The following is a 24,415-nucleotide window of genomic DNA, read 5'->3' on the forward strand; positions in this document are numbered from 1 at the left end:
CAGTTTTCTCATCTATAAAATGGGGATAAAAACAGAATTCATCGAGGCCGGGCGCGGTGGCTCACGCCTGTAATCCCAGCACTTTGGGAGGCCGAGGCGGGCGGATCACGAGGTCAGGAGATCGAGACCATCCTGGCTAACACGGTGAAACCCCGTCTCTACTAAAAATACAAAAAATTAGCCGGGCGTGGTAGCGGGCGCCTGTAGTCCCAGCTACTCGGGAGGCTGAGGCAGGAGAATGGCGTGAACCCGGGAGGCGGAGCTTGCAGTGAGCCGAGATCGCGCCACTGCACTCCAGCCTGGGCGACAGAGCGAGACTCCGTCTCAAAAAAAAAAAAAAAAAAAACAAAACAGAATTCATCTTGGGGCTATGAGAACTAGATGACGTGCTGTAAATGGATACATGGTAGGTAGGTAGGCAGGTGCTTAGTGACTGTTCACCACTACCAACAGTACCATCTTCACTAAAACGAGAGGAAGGTATTGTCCTGATGAGGACACTCATTTTTACAGACCCTGTGGGGAACTCAACTCTTTGTACAGCTGATGTTATGAATTTCTGTTCTTCAGAAGGCTGCTCCTCCTCCGAGTCTGCACTTGACCCAAGGATCTGGAACCTAGCTGGCATCTTCATCTCAAAGCCACATGTAAGTCTCACAAACACAGTATACTTACCGCAAATAAGATTCTGTATGCAGGCATATTCCTTCAATTCAAATTCTTGCTGAAATCCCTCCTAAACTTACTTACCTTTAGCTTCCGTTTGCTCCTGTGTCACCAAGCTATGGCTCAAATGCACAGAGCTCTAACCGCAGGGTGGGTGATAGGGCTTATGCAAACGCCCTAAAGCCCCGTCTCCCGTTATGAGGTCTCCTGATGAAGGGCACCAAGCACTTCCGAACCAACGCTGCTTTGTGAGGCTTCAGTCTGGGGACTAGATTCTCTCATTAGAATTTCCACACTCATTTAGGGCATCTTTATTTGTAATATAATGGGGATGGAGCATTGCCTCCCAAGCCCAGTGACTGTGCCTTTAGCAAACATTTCCAGATGGCAGTGGCAATCAGTGACTGAGAGACAAATTCACAGCCTGCACCCAAATGACAAAAGTTACGTTTAATTTACAATGTAATAAAGGTTACAGGTAAAAAGCTACACATAAAGCATGAAAAGGCCTATTACACAAATGTACAAATCTCTGTACAAAGCTTGTATCAATGTTTCCTAACTTTGTCTCCTATGTTTGTTAGCCAGGTCTAGTCTTGGAGCTCTAAATAACAAGAGCTCTCAATTGAGGGGGGAAAGAGCCTCCAAACTGACATCTAAAAATTCCTCTTAGAGACACCAGTTACTTCCAAACAAATCTTTTCCTTTTTAATTTGAATTACCCCAACTGGTCATATCCTTTGAAAACTGCCGTCATAATACACTTAAAAGTAATGCCTTAGAGTAGAGGACAGTACTCTGGAATTAAATAAGAAACTTCAGCAGGAGGAGTGCTCAGGTTTGACAAGAAAAACAGGTAAATTTCAAACAATACTGTAAGTTAAAACTATAAACCTGTGTCTATGGCACCAGTCACAGATGAAGGAAAATCGAAATGTTTTCATTCCAACAGGAAGGACAAAAGAGAAAAGCCTAACTACTGGACCTCAAAACCACTGACCCAAGGAAACATTTTTTAGTTTAAACCTCAGCTTAACTGCAGAATTCTAAGCCTTCTTTTTGATCGAACTGAGATCTATGGCAACCCTTCTGCTACCCGGGACTTGGAAGGATAGTGAATATAAATTAGGCTCTGGACCCCCAAGGCTGGTGATGCTACTGTAACCTGTACAGCTCTGGATTCAACCTGAGGGCCTGGGATATGTGACTTTACATAAAAATGATCCTAGAAAGTGGGAGAAAGAAAGGAGGTAGTGGAAGGCCTAGGAAAGAGCCAGGGCAGTCTATTGAAAAGGATATAAGAAGCCTTTCTCTACACTGCAAGTGTTGTGAAGACAGGTCTTTATGGGCTATTTCAACCCCACCCCCAATTGTCATATTACATGGTTAGGATGCCAGGAGACATTCTGAAAGACGATACCGCACACATGGAAAGTTTTTCTCCCTAGTTCATTAGCTCCCCTCACCCTTCCACCCCATTCCCACCCAATCCCACCCTTCTCCATGACCAAAAATATCAAATCAGCAAGGAAGGTGTGGGCTTCTTGCCTGGCCAAGCCTCTTTTGCATATTTCTTCTTCTTGGGTTCATTTACAGCTTCAGGGTTATAGACTGCAGGGTTTGGTGCAGGGTTCATGTTCACTGCTGACGGCACAACAGGAGTCAAGTCCACATCAGGGGCAAGGTTTGGGTATGGCATGGGCAAGCCACCGATGAGTGCTGTCCCATGGATGCCATGCGGCTGGGAGCCTGCTTCACTGTGTGTGGGGGGCAGGCCCCCGTAGAGTCCTCCGCTGAAGGCAAAGTTCTGCATGCGCCTGCTCCCTGATTCCTCCAGGCCCAGGGAGCCAGGGCCCTCCACACGCTTCTTCTACAGTTCACGATGAGGAGAGGGGAGAGATTGGAGAGAGAAGACAAGAGGTGAGGCCCAAGAGTGGTTAGCTTTTTCTATTCCAGCCTTAAAAAAATGGCTTTTGGGAAAGCTTCCTAACTTCTAGCCTGTTCTCCTTTCCAGACAACCTATTTCATGATGTTGAAATCTTACGGTTTGAAGAGACCTTTCCAGTCATCTACGATGGTTCCCAAACACTGCTCCATAACAAAGTTTTCACCATCCTACGTCAGCCAAGAAGGATGGTGTTGTGAGTTTTACATAAAGTAAACCATATCAATTTTAATGACCATTCTTTATCCTAAAGTTACATAGCTCACTTTCTTATTTCATATTAAAATGCCCTTTTAGGAGGAACACATGAGATCAGGAGTCTGAGACCAGCCTGGCCAACATGGCAAAACCCCATCTCTACTAAAAATACAAAAACTAGCCAGGCGTGGTGGCGGGTGCCTGTAATCACAGCTACTCGGGAGGCTGAGGCACAAGAATCACTTGAGGCAGAGTTTGCAATGAGCTGAGATGGTGCCACTGCACTGCAGCCTGGGTGACAGAGTAAGACTCTGTCTCAAAAATAAAAAACATTTAAAAAAAAATCCCTTTTAGGAAATGGAAATGATAAAAGATGGCAATAGATATTTTACCCTTTTTTGAGGGGGAAAAATGTGGTATGTCCGTGTTTGGTGTGCAATTTTTTTTTTTTTTTTTTTTGAGACAGAGTTTCGCTCTTGTTGCCCAGGCTGGAGTGTAATGGCTCGATCTCAGCTCACAGCAACTTCTGCCTCCCGGGTTCAAGCCATTCTCCTGCCTCAGCCTCCGGAGTAGCTGGGATTACAGGCATGCGCCACCACGCCTGGCTAATTTTGTATTTTTAGTAGAGACAGGGTTTCTCCATGTTGGTCAGGCTGGTCTTGAACTCCGGACCTCAGGTGATCAGCCCGCCTCGGCCTCCCAAAGTGCTGGGATTACAGGCGTGAGCCAGCACACCCGACCTGGTGTCCAATTTTTAAACATTAATCTGAGAGCAAAACCAATCTACAGTGAAGAAAATATTTACTGGCTGCCTGGGCCTGGGAGTGGGCTGCTGCAAAGGGCTACGAGGCAACTTTTTGGAGTGAGAGAAATCTTCTCTATCTTGATTATGGTGGTGGTTACACATATATTTGCCAAAACTATACACGTAAATATGTAGATTTTATTATATGTAAATTATACTGCAATAAAACTGACATAAAACCATACACCTGTTGATTTTGTACTTTAATGACAAGAAAACATTCCAAAGGAATAACAAACAAAAGAAAAAGCTCAAGGGGCATTATGGAGTCCCACAGAAAAACATCTACTTTTCCATACTAGACTAAAGCTCATGAAACATCCTGCTCACTCCTATACTCCTTTTGGATTAAACAAAGTCTAAGCAGGAACTCTGACAGATCTTACTTAGTCTAATATATTTTAGAGATTTTTTTTTTTATAAAAAGTAAAACTTTCTATATCATCTCTAACCAGCATTTTCTAATCACCTTCTGAATATTAACAGGGATCTCACTACTCTTAAGGGGAAGTTTGTTGCTGTTTGGACAGTTCTAGCTATCTGATAGTTCTTCCACATGCTGAACGATCGGAGCATCTCTGTAACTTCTACCCCTTGGTTCTTCAACATACAATCTTTTTTATTTAGATGGAGTCTCGCTGACGACCAGGCTGGAGTGCAGTGGTGTGATCTCGGCTCACTGCAAGCTCTGCCCCCCGGGTTCACGCCATTCTCCTGCCTCAGCCTCCTGAGTAGCTGGGACTATAGGCGCCCACCACCACGCCCAACTAATTTTTTTTTGTATTTTCAGTAGAGACGGGGTTTCACCATGTTCACCAGGATGGTCTCGATCTCCTGACCTTGTAATCTGCCCACCTCGGCCTCCCAAAGTGCTGGGATTACAGGCGTGAGCCACCGCACCCAGCCAACATACTTATCTTTAAACTTAATCCACACCTGGGCTGACATTCCTATCTGTGCCATTGCCACTCATAAAATAAAGGCATGGCAAACTGTGTGGTATTGCAATAATGCATCTCCTCCACCTAATAGCTTACTTTGAGTCCGAAGAGAAAGGCCAAAAGAAGGTGGGCCTCTCTCTGCACCCCTCTGGAAAATGAATTTACAGATTCACATTGCACATTATTTACATGAAACATCAAGCTGGCTAGTTATCTACAGCCTTTCTGTGGTACTCCAGGATTCCCTAAACATAGATTTCATTTCCACAGAATGAGAAATGGGAGAGGAGCATGTTATGTATTTTAAAATTAAGCACTCACTCAACAGCACATAAAGAGCAGGTTATTTTTTTTTTGAGATGGAGTCTTGCTCTGTCACCAGGCTGGAGTGCAGTGGCACCATCTCAGCTCACTGCAACTTCCACCTCCCCGGTTCCAGCGATTCTCCCACCTCAACCTCCCAATTAGCTGAGACTACAGGAATGCGCCACCACACCCAGCTAATTTTTGTATGTTTAGTAGAGACAGGGTTTCAACATGTTGGCCAGGATGGTCTCAATCTCTTCTTTTTTTTTTTTTTTTTGAGACAGAGTCTTGCTCTGTTGCCCAGGCTGTAGTGCAATGGTGCGATCTCAGCTCACTGCAACCTCCGCCTCCCAGGTTCAAGCGATTCTCCTGCCTCAGCCTCCCGAGTAGCTGGGATTACAGAGACCTACCACCACGCCTGGCTAATTTTTGTATTTTTAGTAGAGACAGGGTTTCACCATGTTGGCCAGGTTGGTCTCGAACTCCTGACCTCAGGTGATCTGCCTGCCTTGGCCTCCCAAAGTGCTGGGATTACAAGTGTGAGCCACTGTGCCTGGCCTCGATTTCTTGACCCTCTTGATCTGCCTGCCTCAGCCTCCCAAAGTGCTTGGATTACAGGCAAAAGCCAACGCGCCTGGCCTAAAGAGCAGGTTTTAAAACACAGACTGTATGGCATTTCATGTGCTTCCTACCTTGACTGGGACCACTGCAGTTTGCACCATGTTCCTGAATCGACCAACTGAGGGATCCACATCCTCTGCAAAAAGAGAAGAGGGCAGGGTTGGGTTGGTACTTTACTGGGAGGAATAAGGGTACAGGAGTCACTGCAAACAAACCATCACAACAACTCATATTAAAATTGTAAAACACAGAGAGTGCTTCCTGGGTGCTGGGCATTGTGCTAAATCCTCACAAAGACCCTGTGATGTAGGTACTACCACAATCAACATTTAGTAGATGAGAAAGCAAACTGAGGCTTGGAGGAGCAAAGTGACTGGCCCAGTTGCTCTGGTGGAGAGTACAGGAGCCAGGACTTGAGTCCAAGTAGTTCAAAACAGGCCTGTGATCTGCACCACTGTGCTGTGCTGCCCTCCCCCAAGTTCTTTCCCATTCTGTATAACTCCCTCTTTTGAGGGGAAAGAAAAGAAGAGTAGACATTATCAGTTCCATATCAGTGACAAAACAATGACATGTCAAGAGGTCACATATCAAATGCCTTGCTAATGCCTGCTTATTAGCAAAAAAACGGATTTTGGTTTCAAAGCCAGGGCTTCAAACTGAACCTGGCCTTTTGACTTGAACGGCCTGAACTGTATATAAGCAAGACTTGCACTAAAGGCTCTGATGCCCCCGTCTACACAGGAAATGAAGAGCAAGATACTGTCCCACCCTTGAATTCACAGTCACAGAGCCAGATAGGCTACAACACAGAGGTGCTTCAAGAGAAGTGCACAACAGTGTTTCTGGAGCACAGAGGGGATGACTGGGCTGGATCACCAAGGATGGCGGAGTTTTCTCACTGAAGGTTGAATGTGACTGGAAACAGGCAGAGGCACCAACTTATGTACCACTACTAGAGAAAACTACTCCAAGCCCCAGTTAACTTAATATAGTGATAGAGAAGGAATCATTTCCCTAATAGATGTTGTCATCTTATTTTCAATGAGGTTGCTTGTTATTGAAAGAAACACTCCTGGCCGGGCGCGGTGGCTCACGCCTGTAATCCCAGCACTTTGGGAGGCCGAGGTGGGCAGATCATGAGGTCAGGAGGTCGAAACCATCCTGGCTAACATGGTGAAACTCCGTCTCTACTAAAAAATACAAAAAATTAGCCGGGTGTGGTGGCGTGCACCTGTAGTCCCAGCTACTCGGGACGCTGAGGCAGGAGAATGGCGTGAACCCGGGAGGTGGAGCTTGCAGTGAGCCGAGATCGCGCCACTGCACTCCAGCCTGGGCGACAGAAGGAGACTCCGTCTCAAAAAAAAAAAAAAAAAGAAAGAAAGAAAGAAAGAAAAACTCCCAGAAATCCCTTTGGAAAACAAAGAATCACTATTTAATTTGAGTAATTATAATTAGCTCCTGGTTTATTTGCTTTAAGTCTGGATTTTCACATATTAGGATCCATGTCTTTAAAGAGGACACTCTGGTATTATATTCACCATCAATCTATGCTCAATGAACAAATGGCTTCTATATAGACGAGAAAGGACAAAAATATCCAAGCTGATTAAGAAAGAGACAATGTCTCTAAAAAGGTATCCCAAACTTCTCTCATGGCCCCTCTGGTTTCAGAGCCTGTGCTTTTAACCACTATGCTACACTGCCTGAACACATTTCCCTAAGAAAGCTCGAGGGCACTAATTTTCTTTCTTTCTTTTTTTTTTTTTGAAACGGAGTCTTGCTCTGTCGCCCAGGCTGGAGTGCAGTGGCACCATCTCGGCTCACTGCAAGCTCCGCTTCCCAGGTTCACGCCATTCTCCTGCCTCAGCCTCCCAAGTAGCTGGGACTACATGCGCCCGCCACCACACCCAGCTAATTTTTTGTATTTTTAGTAGAGATGGGGTTTCACCGTGTTAGCCAGCATGGTCTTGATCTCCTGACCTCGTGATCCGCCCACCTCGGCCTCCCAAAGTGCTGGGATTATAGGGGTGAGCCACCGTGCCCGGCCGAGGGCACTAATTTTCAGTGAGAAAAACAGTCTGATCAGATCCTCGCTCCTGAAAGAGACTTAAGAAATTTGTCAGGCCGGGCATGGTGGCTCACGCCTGTAATCCCAGCACTTTGGGAGGCCAAGGCAGGCGGATCACGAGGGCAGGAGATCGAGACCATCCTGCCTAACACGGTGAAACCCCGTCTCTACTAAAAAAAATACAAAAAAAAAAAAAAAATTAGTCGGGCATGGTGGCTGGCACCTGTAGTCCCAGCTACTCGGGAGGCTGAGGCAGGAGAATGGCGTGAACCCAGGAGGCGGAGGTTGCAGTGAACTGAGATCGTGCCACTGCACTCCAGCACTCCAGCCTGGGCGACAGAGCGAGACTCTGTCTCAAAAAAAAAAAAAAAAAAGAAATTTGTCGAGTCCAGTGGTTCCCAAATTGCTGGCTGTTGTACAAACAGGAGCTCATTAAAAAATATAAATTTTGGGCTGGGCGTGGTAGCTCACGCCTGTAATCCTAGCACTTTGGGAGGTTGAGGGCAGATCACCTGAGGTCAGGAGTTCAAAACCAGCCTGGCCAACATGGTGAAACCCCGTCTCTACTAAAAATACAAAAAAATTAGCCAGGTGTGGTGGCAGAAGCCTATAATCCCAGCTACTTGGGAGGCTGAGGCAGGAGAATCACTTGAATCCAGGAGGCAGAGGTTGCATGAGCCGAAGTTGCGTCACTGCACTCCAGCCTGGGTGACAGAATGAGACTCCGTCTCAAAAAATAAATAAATAAAAATAAAAAATAAAAAATAAAAATTTCAGCCAGGCATGGGGACTCATGCCTGTAATCCCAGTGCTTTGGGAGACTGAGGCAGGAGGATCGCTTAAGCCCAGGAGGTCAAGACCAGCCTGGGCAACATGATGAAACCCCATTTCTACAAAACATATGACAATTAGCTGAGCGTGGTGACGTGCACCTGTTGTCCCAGATACTCAGGAGGTTGAGGTGGGAGGATCACCTGAGCCTGGGTGGTCAAGGCTGTAGTGAGCCGTGACTGTGCCACTGCACTCTAGCCTGGGCGACAGAATGAGATCGTGTCTCACACACGCACAAAAAAGAAAAATTAAAAAATATATAAATTTCTAGGTCCAACCCTGGAAACTCTTTTTTGGAGACAGTCTCACTCTGTCACCCAGGTGGGAGTGCAGTGGCACAATCTCGGCTCACTGCAACCTCTGCCTCCCAGGTTTAAGCGATTCTCCTGCCTCAGCTTCCCGAGTAGCTGGGACTGCAGGTGTGTGCCACCATGCCTGGCTGATTTTTGTATTTTTTGTAGAGACAGGGTTCTGCCATGTTGGCCACCCTGGTCTTGAAATCCTGGCCTCAAGCAATCCACCAACTTCAACCTTCCAAAGTGCTGGGATTATAGGCATGAGCCACTATGCCTGACCAACCACAGCTTTTTCTTTCTTTTTTTTTGTCACCTAGGCAGGAGTGCAATGGCGCAATCCCGGCTCACTGCAGCTTCTGCCTCCTGGGTTCAAGCAATTCTCCTGCCTTAACCTCCCAAGTAGCTGGGACTACAGGCGAGCACCACCATGCCCAGCTAATTTTTGTATTTTTTTTTTAATAGAGATGGGGTTTCACCTTGTTGGCCAGGCTAGTCTTGAACTCTTGACCTTAAGTGATCCACCCTCCTCGGCCTCCCAAATTGCTAGGACTACAGGCGTGAGCCACCGCGCCCGGGCCAACCACAGCTTTTTCATCAGAATAAACTAGCAAGATACCTCACCTGGGTTGATGATCTCATCATCCTCACTGAATGTCACCCGTGAGTTCTTCCTCTTCCTCTTTGGTCTTTGAATGTCCAGATTTCCCTCCTCAATGGTAAGGGTAGAAATCCGCTTGTTGTGGGCAGTGTTGAACTCTGTTAGGTTCTAGGCCAGGGTTCATACAGAAAAGACAGCAGTCAGTACAAAGGGAATCTGATGGAGAAAATCATACTAAATAAAGGTCAGGAAGGCATGAGGGGCTAATCTTGACCTCCAAAGGGAGTTGAGACGCTTCTGCATTTAGAGAAGATTCATACTGTCCCGAGACTACGAATACTAACAAGTCTCAAGTCTCATTAGAAAGAATGTGGAACATCCTCATTGACTAGCGGGGCAGTGATATTCAAGAGGTAAAGGGCCTTGAGCTGACAACAGGTCATCTGTGCAAATATCCTTGAGTTGTGTTTTTTGTTGTTGCTGAAGAAAGGCTATCATGTCTTCATGCCCACAATAAGCTGAGAATTAAAAGGAAATGTGGCTGGAAGAAACGCCAAGAATTGTTTTTAAGTAACAAAATTGAGATGAAAAAGGACAACTGGCTGCTTCCTTCCTAGTAGCTTTCTCCTTCAAAATTAAGGACACTGCTAGTGCACTTAATTTTTGGCGTTAATATTTTGTCATGCCCCATCCTGTGTCTGGCCCCAATTCTATTCATAACTATCTCAATAATTAACTTGGCCTTAGCTCAGTTGCTTGCCTCTTCCCAATCCACTGAAATTATTCCTTTCTGGTACAAACCACAAGTTTGAGATAATTCTAAATGTCTTAAGAATGAAGATCCAGGGAGTACCTAACATACTGAACTAAAAGCCATGGAAGTATAGCAGCAGCCTGGATAAGGTGGCCTAAAGGGGAAATGGGCAACAGCAAGGTCCCTGGCTATGAAGCCACTTCTTCAAAACAAAACGACTTCTTAATTGTACAATTTCTCTTTTTTTTTTTTTTTTTTGAGACGGAGTTTCGCTCTTGTTGCCCAGGCTGGAGTGCAACTGCGCGATCTTGGCTCACCACAACCTCCACCTCCCGGGTTCAAGTGACTCTCCTGCCTCAGCCTCCTGAGTAGCTGGGATTACAGGCATGCACCACCACACCCAGCTAATTTTTTGTATTTTTAGTAGAGATGGGGTTTCTCCATGTTGGCCAGGCTGGTCTCGAACTCCTGACCTCAGGTGATCCGCCCACCTCGGCCTCCCGAAGTGCTGGGGTTACAAACGTGAGTCACTGTGCCCGGCCTAAATTGTACAATTTCTATCGTGCTTTTCTTCCTAAGAGCCAGGAAACTGCCTTGGTGTACAGGAATAGTAAATGCAGGTGGGTGGTTAAGGACATGATTGCATTTGGTCTATTTGAACAGACCAATCACACCAGTGCAGTGACAGCTATGTAAAGGACTATAGCCACACCAAACTACTGGGGTCAGCTTCAAAAAAGGAAAACTTCTAGCACCTTCAAATTAAATCTTATAAAATTCATGGCCCTCAGGACAGCGAGGCCCATGGAAGAACAAAAGCAGTCTGGCTCTATTCAGAAGATTCCTGGGCTGTTCAGATAGCACCAAAAAAAGCTACATGAATGAATGAAAATGTCAGTCTCTCTAAGCCAGTGCTGTCTGACAGAACTTTCTGTGAGGATGAAAACATTCTCTCTTTGCACTAGCCAACATAGCAGCCACTAGCCATATGTGACTACATAATACTTGATATATTGTTAGTGGCTACCATATTGGACAGCATTAGCTCTAAGCAGTCAAGGGACAGAGAAATGTAGCTTCCAGTCTTAGCTTCTAACAGCCAGTGAAGGTGCACAAAACAGCTCAAGGAGACTAGTGGCTGGGACTCAGCCTCCTTGTTAGGCCTGGTGATACACAACCAAATCCATACAATGTGGCTCTCCGAGAGCTGTCACAGCTGGCCACACCAGATTGCCAAAGGCCCATTACTGGACTCAAGAGAACCCCCTGCTGCTAAGTCACTGGCATTTCCAGCTACATAGAACAGCTATATACTCCAAAAACCAGGGTCCCCAAAGACAAAACAATGACACAAACAGGGAATTACATCAAGCTCAGTTTCCTCCTCTGGAAGCCCCAGTAAGCCCTTGAGTTCATCATCCTCTCCACCCATCTTCTCATCTCCTTTCACAGCCGATGGCAATGTCTGAGGCTTCTCGCGCAGAGTGTATGCCCTTGTGGATGCGCCAAATGAGACCGTGGAATCGATGGGAATTTGCTGAGGCTTGTGAGGTTCCAACCGAATGTGACCCAAGAAAGTGCCGTGTGCTGGGAATAACCAAATCAGAAACGTAAGGGGGAAAACAAAAACAACCTGAGTTTTAGAAGGAAGAGTATCATCGCCAACTCTCTTATCAGGTCAGCTTCCCCCCAGCACATCAGTTTTGCTTTTTTGTCTGTTTTTAATTTATTTTAAAAATGCCATAGTCAGGATCATGGTCAGAAACTCCAGCTTTTTAAAAAATGAAAATGGCACTGGGTCCACCACATCCATCATGTGTTACAGTGAGAAGGAAACTCCCTCACTGAGCCTTGAATCTCCTCGGTGGGTTTCTTATATCCTCAGACCTGTTGTTCCCCCAGATAACAAATACCACTGCCCGTTCTCTGCTGCCATACAGGCTTGGCTCCATTCTGGGTCAAATAAGAATGGCTCCAACCCAGCAGAAGCCACGCCTCCCAAAGCAGGAGCTGGACATCACTGTAGTTTTCCCTCTCCAGCTCCAAGTCAAAAGAATATAGAAATTGCTGGCCTGGTGGCAGTTATGCTTAGGTTTTCCCCAGGACAAGAAAGAGCTTGGCTGAAACAGGTGCAATATCAATGCCAAAGCAAGCCAAAATCCTACTACAGATTCTGAATATTTTCCCCTGTTGGCATTCTGCGTGTTATAAAATGGGAGAGAAAAGATAAGTATTTGCGAGACAAAGCTCTCCAAGACCCTTATATAAGCAGATTAGGGTGATGTGTGAGTGTATGTTTCTGCGTATGGTAGTAGGAGAGTGGTGGAGTCCAACATGATATGCCCAGGAAGCAGGACCCTTTACATTTTACACTGTATTCACACATGGGCAAAATGAACAAACTTCAGGGCCCCATGCAGTTAAATCTCAATTGCATTTCTGTGGATTATCTTAGGCAAAGTTTAAACTCTTATTAATTGGTGTATGCTTATGGATACTTCAATTAATTAATACTTATGGAGTATTTTATTTTTATTTTTTTGAGGTACAGCTTGCTTCGTCACCCAGACTGGAGTACAGTCATGCGATAATGGCTCGCTGCAACCTCCACCTCCTGGGCCCAAATGATCCTCCCACTTAAGCCTCCCAAGCAGCTGGGACCATAGCGCACTCCACAATACAGGGCTACTTTTTATATTTTTTTGTAGGGACGCGGGTCTCATTACATTGCTCATGCTGGTCTTGAACTCCTGGGCTTGAGAGATTCACTGACATCGGCCTCCCAAAGTGCTGGGATTACAGGTGTGAGTCACCATGCCTGGCCTTGCTTATGGAATTAAAACTGGTATTATTCATAGTCAAAGCAAAACAGAGATGGGATAAAGAACCAGAATAATGAAATTTTCCTCAAGACAATCATTCTTAAAATGCCCTATATTGCTGCTCTATTACATCAATGGAGCTAATCATGGCTTCTGCTGAAACAGAATCACAATTTATTATGGTCCTATAAACACTTGAACACACATGGTCCCTAGTTCCTGGGTGCCTTTTTCCTTGTCTTTATTTTTTTGAGACAGAATCTTGCTGTGTTGCCCAGGCTAGAGTGCAGTGGCACCATCTCAGCTCACTGAATCCTTCCACTCCTGGGTTCAAGCGATTCTCCTGCCTCAGCCTCCCGAGAAGCTGGAATTACAGGCACCCGCGGCCACACCCAGCTAATTTTTGTATTTTTGGTAGAGGCGAGGTTTCACCATATTGGCCAGGCTGGTCTCAAACTCCTGGCCTCAAATGATTCGCCCACCTCGGCCTCCCAAAGTGCTGGGATTACAGGAGTGAGCCACTGCACCAAGCTCTTTTTTGTTTGTTTGTTTGTTTTTAAGAAATGGGGTCTTGTTCTGTCACCTGGACTGGAGTGCAGTGGTGTGATCATAGCTCACTGCAGTCTTGAACTCCTGGGCTCAAGTGATCCTCCCGCCTCAGCTTCCTGAGTAGCTACAGATGTGAGCCCCCACATCCAGCTTATGTTTGCTTATTGATTCCTCCAGGACAGTGCTCCCCAAACCCCTCTTCTCTCCACAGTCAGTTAGCAATTATCTCAGGAAAATAGAAAAATCACAGAAATAGAGAAGGGTGGATTTAAAAACCAAACATTAACTTTTTCCATAAAACGTAATTTCCAAACTAAAGAACCCAAAGAGTATTTTCATACTGCCTAAAGGTAACATGTGAATTGGGAGGGAGTTACTTACTACTGTTGAGATCTATCAGGAAAACTCTCTTCAGATGCTTGTGGTAGACAAGTGCAGCATGGACCCGAGAGCAAGACTGGTGGTCAATGGTAAAGTCACACAAATCGGGGTTTCTCCCAAATAAGTAATACTTCTTCTCATCAATAATCAGTTTCTAAATAAATATTAAATTAAATATTACTTAAATCTTGTTTCAACAGCATTTACCAAAAACTCTCCCAAATAGAGAATCTTGAGTAGATAAAATTCCTTTCCATTAGATTGAGTAAAAACTCCATCTCCTTGCATCAAAAAAAGAAAAATAAATCCTTTCCAAGGAGAAAAAAATATCTCCCATTATTCTTCAACATAAAGTACTCAGAATAATTTACTAAAATAACATTTTTTGGAGAATGGATGGTAATTCATCTCCTCAATGTAGTGTTTGTCTAGTGTTGGTATGAAAATAACTTTTCTTTCTCTTTTTTGTTTCTGAGATGGAGTCTCGCTCTGTTGCCCAGGCTGGAGTACAGTTGCATGATCTTGGCTCACTGCAACCTCCGCCTCCTGGGTTCAAACAATTCTCCTGCCTCAGCCTCCTGAGGAGCTGGGACTACAGGCGTGCACCACCACATTCAGCTAATTTTTTTTTTTTTTTTTTTTGAGACGGAGTCCCACACTGTCACCCAGGTTGGAGTGCAATGGTGCAATCTTGGCTCACTGCAACCTCCACCTCCTGCATTCAAGCAATTCTCCTGCCTCAGCCTCCCAAGTAGCTGGGATTACAGGCACGCACCACCATGCCCGGCTAATTTTTTGTATCTTTAGTAGAGACGGGGTTTTACCATGTTGGCCAGGCTGGTCTCGAACTCCTGACCTTATGATCCGCCCATCTCGGCCTCCCAAAGTGCTGGGATTACAGGCGTGAGCCACCGAGCCCGGCCTACTTTTTGTACTTTTTAGTAAAGACAGGGTTTCATCATACTGGCCAGGTTGGTCTTGAACTCCTGACCTCATGATCTGCCCACCTCAGCCTCCTAAAGTGCTGGGATTACAGGTGTGAGCCACCACGGCTGGCCAACTTCTTTTTTTTTTTTTTGAGACTAAGTCTCGCTCTGTCGCCCAGTCTGGAATGCAGTGGTGCGATCTCGGCTCACTGCAACCTCTGCCTCCCGTGTTCAAGAGATTCTCCTGTCTCAGCCTCCCAAGTAGCTGGGATTACAGGCGCCCGCCACCACGCCCAGCTAATTTTTTGTATTTTTGGTAGGGGTTTCACCGTGTTAGCCAGGATGGTTTCGTTCTCCTGACCTCGTGATCTGCCCTCCTCAGCCTCCCAAAGTGCTGGGATTACAAGCGTGAGCCACCCGCTGCGCCCGGCCCAACTTTTCTTAATTCTATTAGATATAAGTGGCCTGCCCTCAAGACAGTAACAATTCTTTTTTTTTTTTTTTTGAGACGAGTCTCTGTCACCCAGGCTGGAGTGCAGTGGCGTGATCTCGGCTCACTACAAGCTCTGCCTCCCGGGTTCAAACCATTCTCCTGCCTCAGCCTCCCCAGTAGCTGGGACTACAGGCGTGTGCCACCACGCCCAGCTAATTTTTTGTATTTTTAGAAGAGACAGGGTTTCACCGTGTTAGCCAGGATGGTCTTGATCTCCTGACCTCATGATCCACCCGCCTCGGACTCCCAAAGTGCTGGGATTACAGGGGTGAGCCACCGTGCCTGGCCTGAGATCAACAATTGTATGAAGAGTGGCTGTCTTCTGAAAAAAGGTTCTGCTGGATCTTAATTTTAGATCAATTAGGAAACAAGAAGCACAATGCATGTCTATAAAGTAACAAGATTGCTTTTAGCCTAGTGAAACCGAAAAAAATTGTAATAAGATTGCTTCTCGGAAAATAAACATTCAAATGTATATTTGGGAAAGGAATTAAGTGTAAACACCTATTTCTATTCTAATCATGCTGCCATAGTCCCAAAGTATTTTTGTTTGTTTTTGAGACAGTCTCAAAACAAACAAGTTTCACCATGTTGCCCAGGCTGGTCTCGAACTCCTGACCTCAGGTGAATGGCCAGCCTCAACCTCCCAAAGTGCTGGGATTACCGGTGTTAGCCACCGTGCTAGACCTGAGCTAAATTTAGCTTTATAAAAAACTTGCTGGCGGGGTGCAGTGGCTCACACCTGTAATCCCAGCACTTTGGGAGGCCGAGGCAGGCAGATCACAAGGTCAGGAGATCAAAACCATCCTGGCTAACACAGTGAAACCCCGTCTCTACTAAAAATACAAAAAAAAAATTAGCCGGGCGTGGTGGCAGGTGCCTGTAGTCCCAGCTATTCGGGAGGCTGAGGCAGGAGAATGGCATGAGCCCGGGAGGCAGAGCTTGCAGTGAGCTGAGATCGGCCACTGCACTCCAGCCTGGGCGACAGAGCAAGACTCTATCTCGAAAACAAAAACAAACAAAAAAATAAAAATAAAAAACTTGCTATACCTGTCCTTATATTTCTTTTAATCCTGGATCAGTAAAGCCTTTGCCACAGATCAGTTATAAACTGGACTGTTATAGATGAAGGACTCTAGATGAATTATTGCTAAAGCTTCTTCCAGTGCTAGTGGTCTAGTAATCTAGTGGGAGCACTTGAGGAATAACTCTCATTTGGGTATGTTGTGTTTTTCCTTTAAACATGAGGTCTCATTAAACTCTAGTTCACATTTCACACTATACTCCTAAAATCCCTGAGAAAATATAGCATAAAGCTGAGTAGAGTATAGTCAAGTTAGTACCCGGCTGGGAATCAAGAAGCTTATATTTCATTCCTGGCTAAGTCCTTTAACTCACAATGGGCTACTATTCTCCCCTTACAAAACCAAAAGTTACACCTCATGCAAGCACACTTTCAGCACTGATTACAGTAACAACTGCTAGGCGCTTCTATGCCACACACTATGCTATGAGTTTTACGTTATATCATTTCATCCTCACAACCACCCTATGAGGTGGGTAATACTATTCTCTTCCTATTTTTATAAATGACAAAATTGAGGCATAAAGAAATTAACATACTCAAGTTCACACAGTTAGATACTTGTGGGCCGGGTTAGAAATTCAGATTTGTCTGGCTTCAGAGTCTAAGCTGTTTTAACCACATTATATATTTTCTTCATTCTAGTTACATCAAAAAATGCACCATATGGCAAGGAATATTTTAAGGAGAGAATAAGTACTGTGGGTCACACTCTTTTCCTTAAACAATCACTTAGCCAGTTTCTTTCAAGCTCAGCCTTAAGGTTCAATTAATTCAGGCTAGCTTGGATATGTGGGTCACCTCTGGGAAACCCTATCTGGCAGTGCCCATCTGCTGCTGGAAGAGCTTGTTCTGGGCCCACACTACTATGGAGAACCAAGATTCAACAACAGCCTGACAGCTCAGTCAGTCACCTTCATGTCTGCTTTGACCCAAGGTTTTTAAGACTTGAGTTAAAAATAAGACATTATTTCAGGATTAAGAGAGAGCCCAGAAATTTCAACAACTTGTTCTCTCTAGGTAATAGCTATTTGGGCTGAATCTCATTGCACTTCTCATTCATATTTATGTGCACATGGATTATGCTGTCACAAACTTAAATTTGCTAACCACAGTGCTCACAGATCGTGCTGAACGAACATGAAAGACCACCAGCTCTTGGGTTCTAAAATAACAATGACTAAATTTCTATGAATCTAGGGTGCCAAAAGACATACTAGAGATTTAGGGATTTCTTTGAGAGGAAAAAAAAAGAGGGCCTCCAAATTAAATGTACACATTCAGTATTAAAGGCACCCCAATTACAGAAATGTTAAAATGAATGAATTTTTTTTTTGAGATGGAGTCTTGCTTTGTTGCCCAGGCTGCAGTGCAGTGGTGCAATCTCCACTCACTGCAAACTCTGCCTCCTGGGTTCAAGCGATTCTCCTGCCTCAGCCTCCCAAGTAGCTGGGATTATAGGCGTGTGCCACTGCACCTGGCTAATTTTTTTACTTTTAGTAGAGACGGGGTTTTGCCATGCTGGCCAGCCTGGTCTTGAACTCCTGACCTCAGGTGATCTGCCCGCCTCGGCCTCCCAAAGTGCTGGGAGGCCAGGTGCGAGCCGCCACCGCGCCTGGCCAAAATGTATGGAATTTTAACAGAAAACAGTATGTCTTAGAACCAAGGAAATGTGTTAGATGTTGAACAATGTGCTGCTTCTGTCCAAGTGAATGAAATAATGCACTGGCTTTCAACAGTCACTAAAGCCGTAGCTTCTTGACTAGCTATGGCCAGTACCGCTATCCAGTTGTGCCTCTGAGTTATAACTCAGAGTGTATCTTTACACACTGGGCTTAAAAGACTCATGGCTTTTGTTTTAATATTGCACTTCTTAAACCCAGCTATCACAACACATCACAAGCCTTTGTCACAAGGCTAGGATACAGACAGCTCGGTTAGTATCAAGTGCTGATCAAGTTTAAATCTAAAAATAAGCACACCTCAGGTCTACGCCTCTCAAGAATACAGTGATGTCTAAGGATTGTAACTTGACAACTTTGTGGCAACTCAGCACACTTAACAACATCGAAAGAGAACGTTATCAGCTAATAGACACCAATGATCAGAGGAGTGTCTGGCAAGTTAGAGTGTTTTGAAAACGTAATACCAATTATTCCACAAAGGAATGTGATGTTATCATTAAGACTAGGCAACCCTGTCTGTTTCTTCCTGTTGCAAACTAAAGATTTGCTAAATTCTAGTAATAAAACAGATCCCTATATGTCTTCAAGCTTTGTGCTATTTAGCAACAAATATTTTGTAACTGTGGAACAATCTATAGCAAAAAAGGTTTTACAGATATTTTAGCTAAATTATTTCTTTGAATAATCTTGAGGTTTTAAATCTTTAAGAGAGAAGAACCCATGACAAAGGGGCTCTCTGTGACTGGCTGAGTCCATGATGTATTCATAACAGGAGAAATCATTAAAACTCGTGCATGCCTTAATACTTTGCAAAATACCTGGTTATCTCTACAACATCTCAAAAGTGACAACAATATATTTACAGAGTAACCTTCAAAAGATCTCAGATAGCTTTTCAATCTAGCAACCATGGAACTGCAACATTTTTATTAAATACCAAAAAACCACAATGAAAAAACTGCATTCAACAATGGGGCCTTGAACCTAAATTCTAGCTGAGCAAGCAAATATAAAATTGGTCTAATACAGGGAGACTCACAGCTACATGGTCATAGTGGGCTTAATATCCATCTCTTGGTAAATAAATAATACCGTAAGGATTATAAAAAATTTACGCAAACTAATAGCTAATAAAAACTCATGTTCTCTTGAACTCCTATGTGGTGTTCTCTCTAGAGGCTTGTATAAAAGCTGGAATTCTGCTAAACTTTTATAGTACTTAATTCAAGTATAATTATGTAATTTTTTGGTGTGATTCTGTCTCTCCCACTGGATGACTTGAGGAGAGAAATCATGTTGGTTTTGCTTACTGCTGCAATCTGTATGCCAAGCACAGTAACTGGCACATAGTAAACACTCAATACATGTTTTGAAAGAATCAATTAATGAATTTCACCACAATTCCATTATCTTTTTGAGTAAATGTCTTAGTTTACCATACTTCTTATAAGGAGTTGGGCTTGAATCTCTTAAAATTAACTTAGAAGTTAAACTCAATATATATCATTCACTTTCTTCAGTTACTGCATACCTTGCACGGTTTACACAACTCCATGTACTCAGGGAGAGGGAATTAACCAAACTAACGGGGCTTCCAGTTTGACTGGGGCCCACAGGACCCATGACCTATTAAAACCCTTCATTTGAGAGAAGTCACAAAAAATTGAGTGTCTGTGGTAGACATAAGCTTTAAATGTGTGATGTCACCATGTGCTTTTAACAGAAAAAAAAATCAGGATGAAAGAAAGTAGCATTGCTGGAAAACAAAGCACAGGAGAGGGGGTGGAAAAGTGAGTCACTGGCAAAAATCTTTAGTGTGGTGGGCAAAAAAGTAAGACATGTATTTCCATACCTCAATTAGTTTGTCTCCTTTGACTACATCCAGATGTAAACCGGGAGGGGGCTTACCTGCCCTGAAAAATAAAAATAGAAAAAAGCATTTTCAGGATGAGTTTATAAATGCTATTTACAACCATTGTCCCATTCAACACTGCAGCTCTCCTACCAGCCTATAATTAGTTCATGTTCAAGCAGAAATGTCATCCACTTCACTGTTATTACAGCTCCATTCTACGTTTGACACTTACTTCCCTAGTGATTCAATTGCTCTGCAACAGATTTTAGTAGATCTGTATTTAGAGCAGCACCAAGAAACCTATATTTTAACACTGGATCTTCACCTCAGAGAAAGAACTGCATACAGAGTGCAAGTACGATAGCTGGGGTGGTCTAGTCACCTGGAGTTTGAATCTGAAATCTACCCCTACTCCAATATCATATAAAGATCGAATAAATTAGTTGCTGTTTGGGGCTGATCAAGATTAGTCTCATCACAGAGTAAGCAAAGAGTACTGTCCTGAGCTCTGAAACCAAATCAGAGGTGCATAATTAGGGAACTAGGGCAATTCAAAATCATGCCCCATGAAACCAGGTACCAAATGAATATGTTACCCTTGAAACAGGTCTTTCTACAACAGCATGATTAGGGGACGTTTCCTATATATCCTACAGCCATACCATTCAAGGGAGACTCACATATGTCAAAGCACCTAACGGTGCCTGGTACCTACCAGATCCTAAGGAAAGGGTAGGTGATCTCAAGAGCAGTGCTTTCTAACTATGTTTGCTGTCTCGGCCCAAATTTGAAATCAATACAGCGAGGGATCAAAATGGATACAGAATTTGTAGACTGAAGCAACTATTACAAAAGTGCAAACCGATCCAGAAAATAGCCACACATTTGCTTGCTTTTTGGGTTTGCTAATTTGAAGTTAGAAAAAAGAACCACCTCACTAGAACCTTTAGATTTGCACATGAAAAAACGTATCCTTGTCTAGCTAACTGAAGATGCAACACAGTCATCTCACAATCCTGCCCCAACCCCTCCTCTATGGAAAGGACAATGCACCGGACAAAAGGCCATTTTGTCCAGGAAAAAGGAGGAATGTTACATCCAAAACATACTTTCTGAATTCCTACTATGTGCCTGACTCAGGCCTAGGAGCTGGGAATACAAAGATGCAGTCTTTGCCCTTGAGGATGGCAATACAACGGGAGACAGAGACAAGCAACAAACAATACACTGCGATGAGCTACAGCAGAAAAAAACTCTTCATTCAGAAGCGTTTCCTTGTAAGATAATTCATATTTATTCAACTTGTACCCTACTCAAAGACCAAATTAAATTATTTCATTATTCCCAAGAACTTTCGAAGGGATAAAAAGGGTTCATGCCAACCATTACTAATGCCTACTAGTGCCACAGACTGGGAGCTCCCTGAGGGCAGGGATGGCGCTAACCTACCCTCGTGTTCTCTGTGGCAGACAGACAAGTGCCGCACGAGGGATGCAGCAACCACAGAGGGATGCGGGGCTTGGAGGTAGGGTTGGGGCCGGGGCTGGCTCGAGCGCGCTCGGGACGTACAGGAAGGGGCCAGATGCGATGCTCCACGAGAGCACCAGGCACTCAGTCAAGAGTTGGGCGTAAGTTCGGGCCAAGGCCTCGAAGCGCTCCGGCAACTGGCTAATCGCTCAAAGGGGCTGCCTAAGTGAGCGCCTTTGAGCCCCCAACCCCGGGTTTCTTCAGTTCCTGGGCCTGGGCTCCAGGCTCTCGGTTCTTCAACACGTCGCCCGGCCCGGTGCAGCGAACAGTTTTTCCTCAACCATTCCAGGGTTTCTGAGCCGTTCGGCTCGCAGCAGAAAAGTAAAAAAAGAGCCGCCCTTCCAGCCCAGGATAGCTCCGGCCGGGCCACTCTAGCCCTGGCCGCCCCGCCACTCACCAGGTTGGGCAGTCGAACAGCGGGAGGCTAGAGCCGGAGTTCGCGGCTGCCGCCATCTTGCGTCTCCCCCTCCCATTTGGCGCGCCCGAAGCACGACGGGAAACTGGAAGACCGAGACGGGAAAAGCGGCATCCCAGCAGCCTGTGCGTACGCACGCTCACGCACGCCCGTACGGGGGGCGGTGCCTCTAGTGGGGACAGAGGAGCTTTTGGGATTTTTTTTTTCAGCGTTTGTGCGAGTTGGCCGTCTCTGGAAGTCTCCAGTGGTCAGGGTTTTCCTTGGCCAGGAGGTGTCAAAGGAAAAGGGGCTTTGTAGGGGGGGAGTCAGTCTTTCCCTACGTCCTCCTGCAAACGCTTCTTGGCTCTAAAATCTTGGGACTAAGCCGTGCGCGATGGCTCACGTCTGTAATCCCAGCACTTTCGGAGGCTGAGGCGGGCGGATCACTTGAGGTCGGTAGTTTGAGACCAGCCTGACCAACATGGTGAAACCCCGTCTCTACTAAAAATACAAAAATTAGTCGAGCGTAGTGGCACATGCCTGTAATCCCAGCTACTTGGGAAGCTAAGGCAGGAGAATCGCTTGCACCCGGGAGGCAGAGGTTGCAGTGAGCCGAGATCGCGCCATTGCACTCCAGCCTGGGCAACAGAGTGAGACTCCGTCTCAAAAAAAAAAAAGGAAAGAAAGAAAAAATCTGGGGACTACATCCTCCTCCAGAGTTTAGGTTAAGACCGTCAGCCTTTTGCCCTCAAAGCGGAGAAGCTAAAGGGCAAAACTCGGAGATTGGAGTGATTGTTGTTTCTCCTCATCCAGCCCTTCTCCAAAAAGTGGCACCCTACTCACTTTTTTCTAATTCACGTTTAGGCCTGTAGATTATCAGGGAATCTGCATTAGGGGTCACCTAGTCTGTTTATGAAAACTCTGGACAAGCAGGAGCCAGGAGCAGGTCCAGTCAGAAAGCAGGGGTCCAAATCATCACTGTGCTTGGCTCAAACGGTTAATTTTTTTAAAAAGGATTTTTTGCTTTTGGTTATAGTGCAAGGAAGCATAAGGATTGCTCGCTTGCCCTAGATCACCAGCTGGCTTTAAGAGACCATTAGCAGGGCCTCTGGTTTTAATGGCATTGTCTGTTCAGCAGTTACCTGGGCAAGTATGTATTTTATATGGATCATCTCACTTAATCCTGACAACACTCTTGAGTTAGGTATTATTATAATTCCAGAGGAGAGGCTCAGAGAGATTGAGTTGCCCAGCTTCACCCTAGAACAAGTGGTGAGTGGGATCAAAAACCTAAACCTATATGATGCTGAAGGCCATGCTCATGAATCACTATTCTCTCTTACACTTTGATGTTGGTATAATTATATTTATTATTAGCATGCAACTGATGCCCCCTTTTTCACTTTTGTAGACGCGTTGGGAGGATTATCTGACCAGTTTTTCCTTTTTTAAATAAATCAATTGCGAAGTTCCTGTTCATCCAGAAAGAGGCACTGCTCAGCAAGTTGAGGAATCTATGACGAAAGTAGTTCTTTTCTTGCTTCCATGCTACTGGTTCTGTAGAAAATCAGCCTATTCAAAAGATTTTTGCCCTTGATGAAGTCTCCAGCCCTCAAGATTTAACTGCAATAATAACTTAGAAGGAGTGAGAAGATCAAAAAAGTAACTGCAATATAACATTAACTTGGATTTTAAGATTATCAACTCTTAGGTAGACTGGAGAAACACCTTTTCCTCTGGCCTTTAAAGCACGGTAAACTTATCCAGCAAGGATGGCGACTAATCAGATCACTTATCAAATGGCCTGTTAATATCTTCCTTTTCAGCCTTGTGATTCCAAAGTAAGACTAGGCTGATTGGAAAAATTCAAATTCTAAACTTGGTTTCAAGAAAACAGAAATAATCCTATGTCCCTCTCTTCTGAATACAGGGCATGATTTTTTAGAAGGAATTAGTCCCAAAAGTTTTTGAGTCTAACAGAAAAGAAGAAGATACTTTTACCTACAGAAATTGTGTGGGCCTTTGAGGTTCTATGCTCCTTTTAGGCATAACGTGGTGTTGAAGCCATTTCCAGTTAGCAGTGACCTGATAGCATCTTATGGCAACTTTGTATTTCAACTTCTCAGCTTGTGTGATCCTTCTATTGCTGACTATAGACCCAGGAAATCTAAAAGCTACATCTTACCTTTCTAATTCTTTACTCCTTGGCCATGTTCTGTTTCTAGCACAGTAGATATTCACACGTGGCACCTTATGCTTACCTAGGCCCTCATAAAGCAAAATGCTCTTTGTTTGGGCACCAATGATGTCAGTATAGACCAGCAAACTAGAGGGCAGCAATCTAGGTCCTTAACCTTTTAAAATAGACTGATGTGCTAGCTGCCTTTGGATTTTGGTATCTCAATAAAGAGATTATTAGTATGTTGGCCTTTGATAGATTTCCTTAGAATAAGATCTAAAGACATTAGGAGCATATTGAGGTCAGAAAACTTTAAAAAGTTTTTAAATTATTATGTTTTAAGACGAATCTTACTCTGTCACCTAGGCTGGAGTGCAGTGGCAGGATTTCGGCTCACTGCAGCCTCCACCTCCCAGGTCCAAGCAATTCTCCTGTCTCACCTTCCCAAGTAGCTGGGATTACAGGCATGTGCCACCATACACGGGGTTGCA

The 24,415-nt window shown here is 44.7% G+C and overlaps 1 protein-coding gene and 1 non-coding gene across 4 annotated transcripts; both read right to left on the reverse strand.

Moving 5' to 3' along the window:
- Nucleotides 1-1,101: 1,101 nt before the first annotated feature.
- Nucleotides 1,102-23,987, reverse strand: PPP1R8 (protein phosphatase 1 regulatory subunit 8). 3 transcript variants are annotated; one of them, XM_063804032.1, is made up of 7 exons: nt 23,931-23,987; nt 19,822-19,882; nt 13,782-13,935; nt 11,396-11,616; nt 9,299-9,443; nt 5,554-5,618; nt 1,102-2,536 (listed from the first exon to the last, which is right to left on the reverse strand). In XM_063804032.1, exons 4-7 carry the CDS (start codon nt 11,459-11,461, stop codon nt 2,183-2,185), a joined length of 630 nt encoding a protein of 209 aa, XP_063660102.1. In that variant the 5' UTR covers nt 11,462-11,616; nt 13,782-13,935; nt 19,822-19,882; nt 23,931-23,987; the 3' UTR covers nt 1,102-2,182. The 3 variants fall into 3 exon arrangements, with proteins under 3 accessions (XP_063660102.1, XP_524632.2, XP_063660100.1); XM_524632.8 differs by lacking the exon at nt 23,931-23,987 and adding an exon at nt 21,749-22,169; XM_063804030.1 differs by lacking the exon at nt 23,931-23,987 and adding an exon at nt 21,274-21,845.
- LOC112207358 (small Cajal body-specific RNA 1) lies at nt 18,072-18,237 on the reverse strand. Its single transcript, XR_002941792.1, has one exon. It is a non-coding gene; the product is annotated as a small Cajal body-specific RNA 1 (non-coding RNA).
- Nucleotides 23,988-24,415: the final 428 nt, after the last annotated feature.

Source organism: Pan troglodytes, chromosome 1 (genome assembly GCF_028858775.2).
Source record: "Pan troglodytes isolate AG18354 chromosome 1, NHGRI_mPanTro3-v2.0_pri, whole genome shotgun sequence".
Taxonomy (NCBI): domain Eukaryota; kingdom Metazoa; phylum Chordata; class Mammalia; order Primates; family Hominidae; genus Pan; species Pan troglodytes.

Bases quoted from the DNA above. Each gene is read 5' to 3' on its own strand.
- PPP1R8 (XM_524632.8), bottom strand. From the start codon at position 21,804: ATGGCGGCAGCCGCGAACTCCGGCTCTAGCCTCCCGCTGTTCGACTGC. The intron at 9,444-11,395 runs GTAATTCCCTGT...ACCCTGGCCTAG, and splicing joins AGGAGGAAACTGAGCTTGAT to AACCTAACAGAGTTCAACAC. The intron at 5,619-9,298 runs GTGAGGTATCTT...CTCTTTTTGCAG, and splicing joins TGATGAGATCATCAACCCAG to AGGATGTGGATCCCTCAGTT.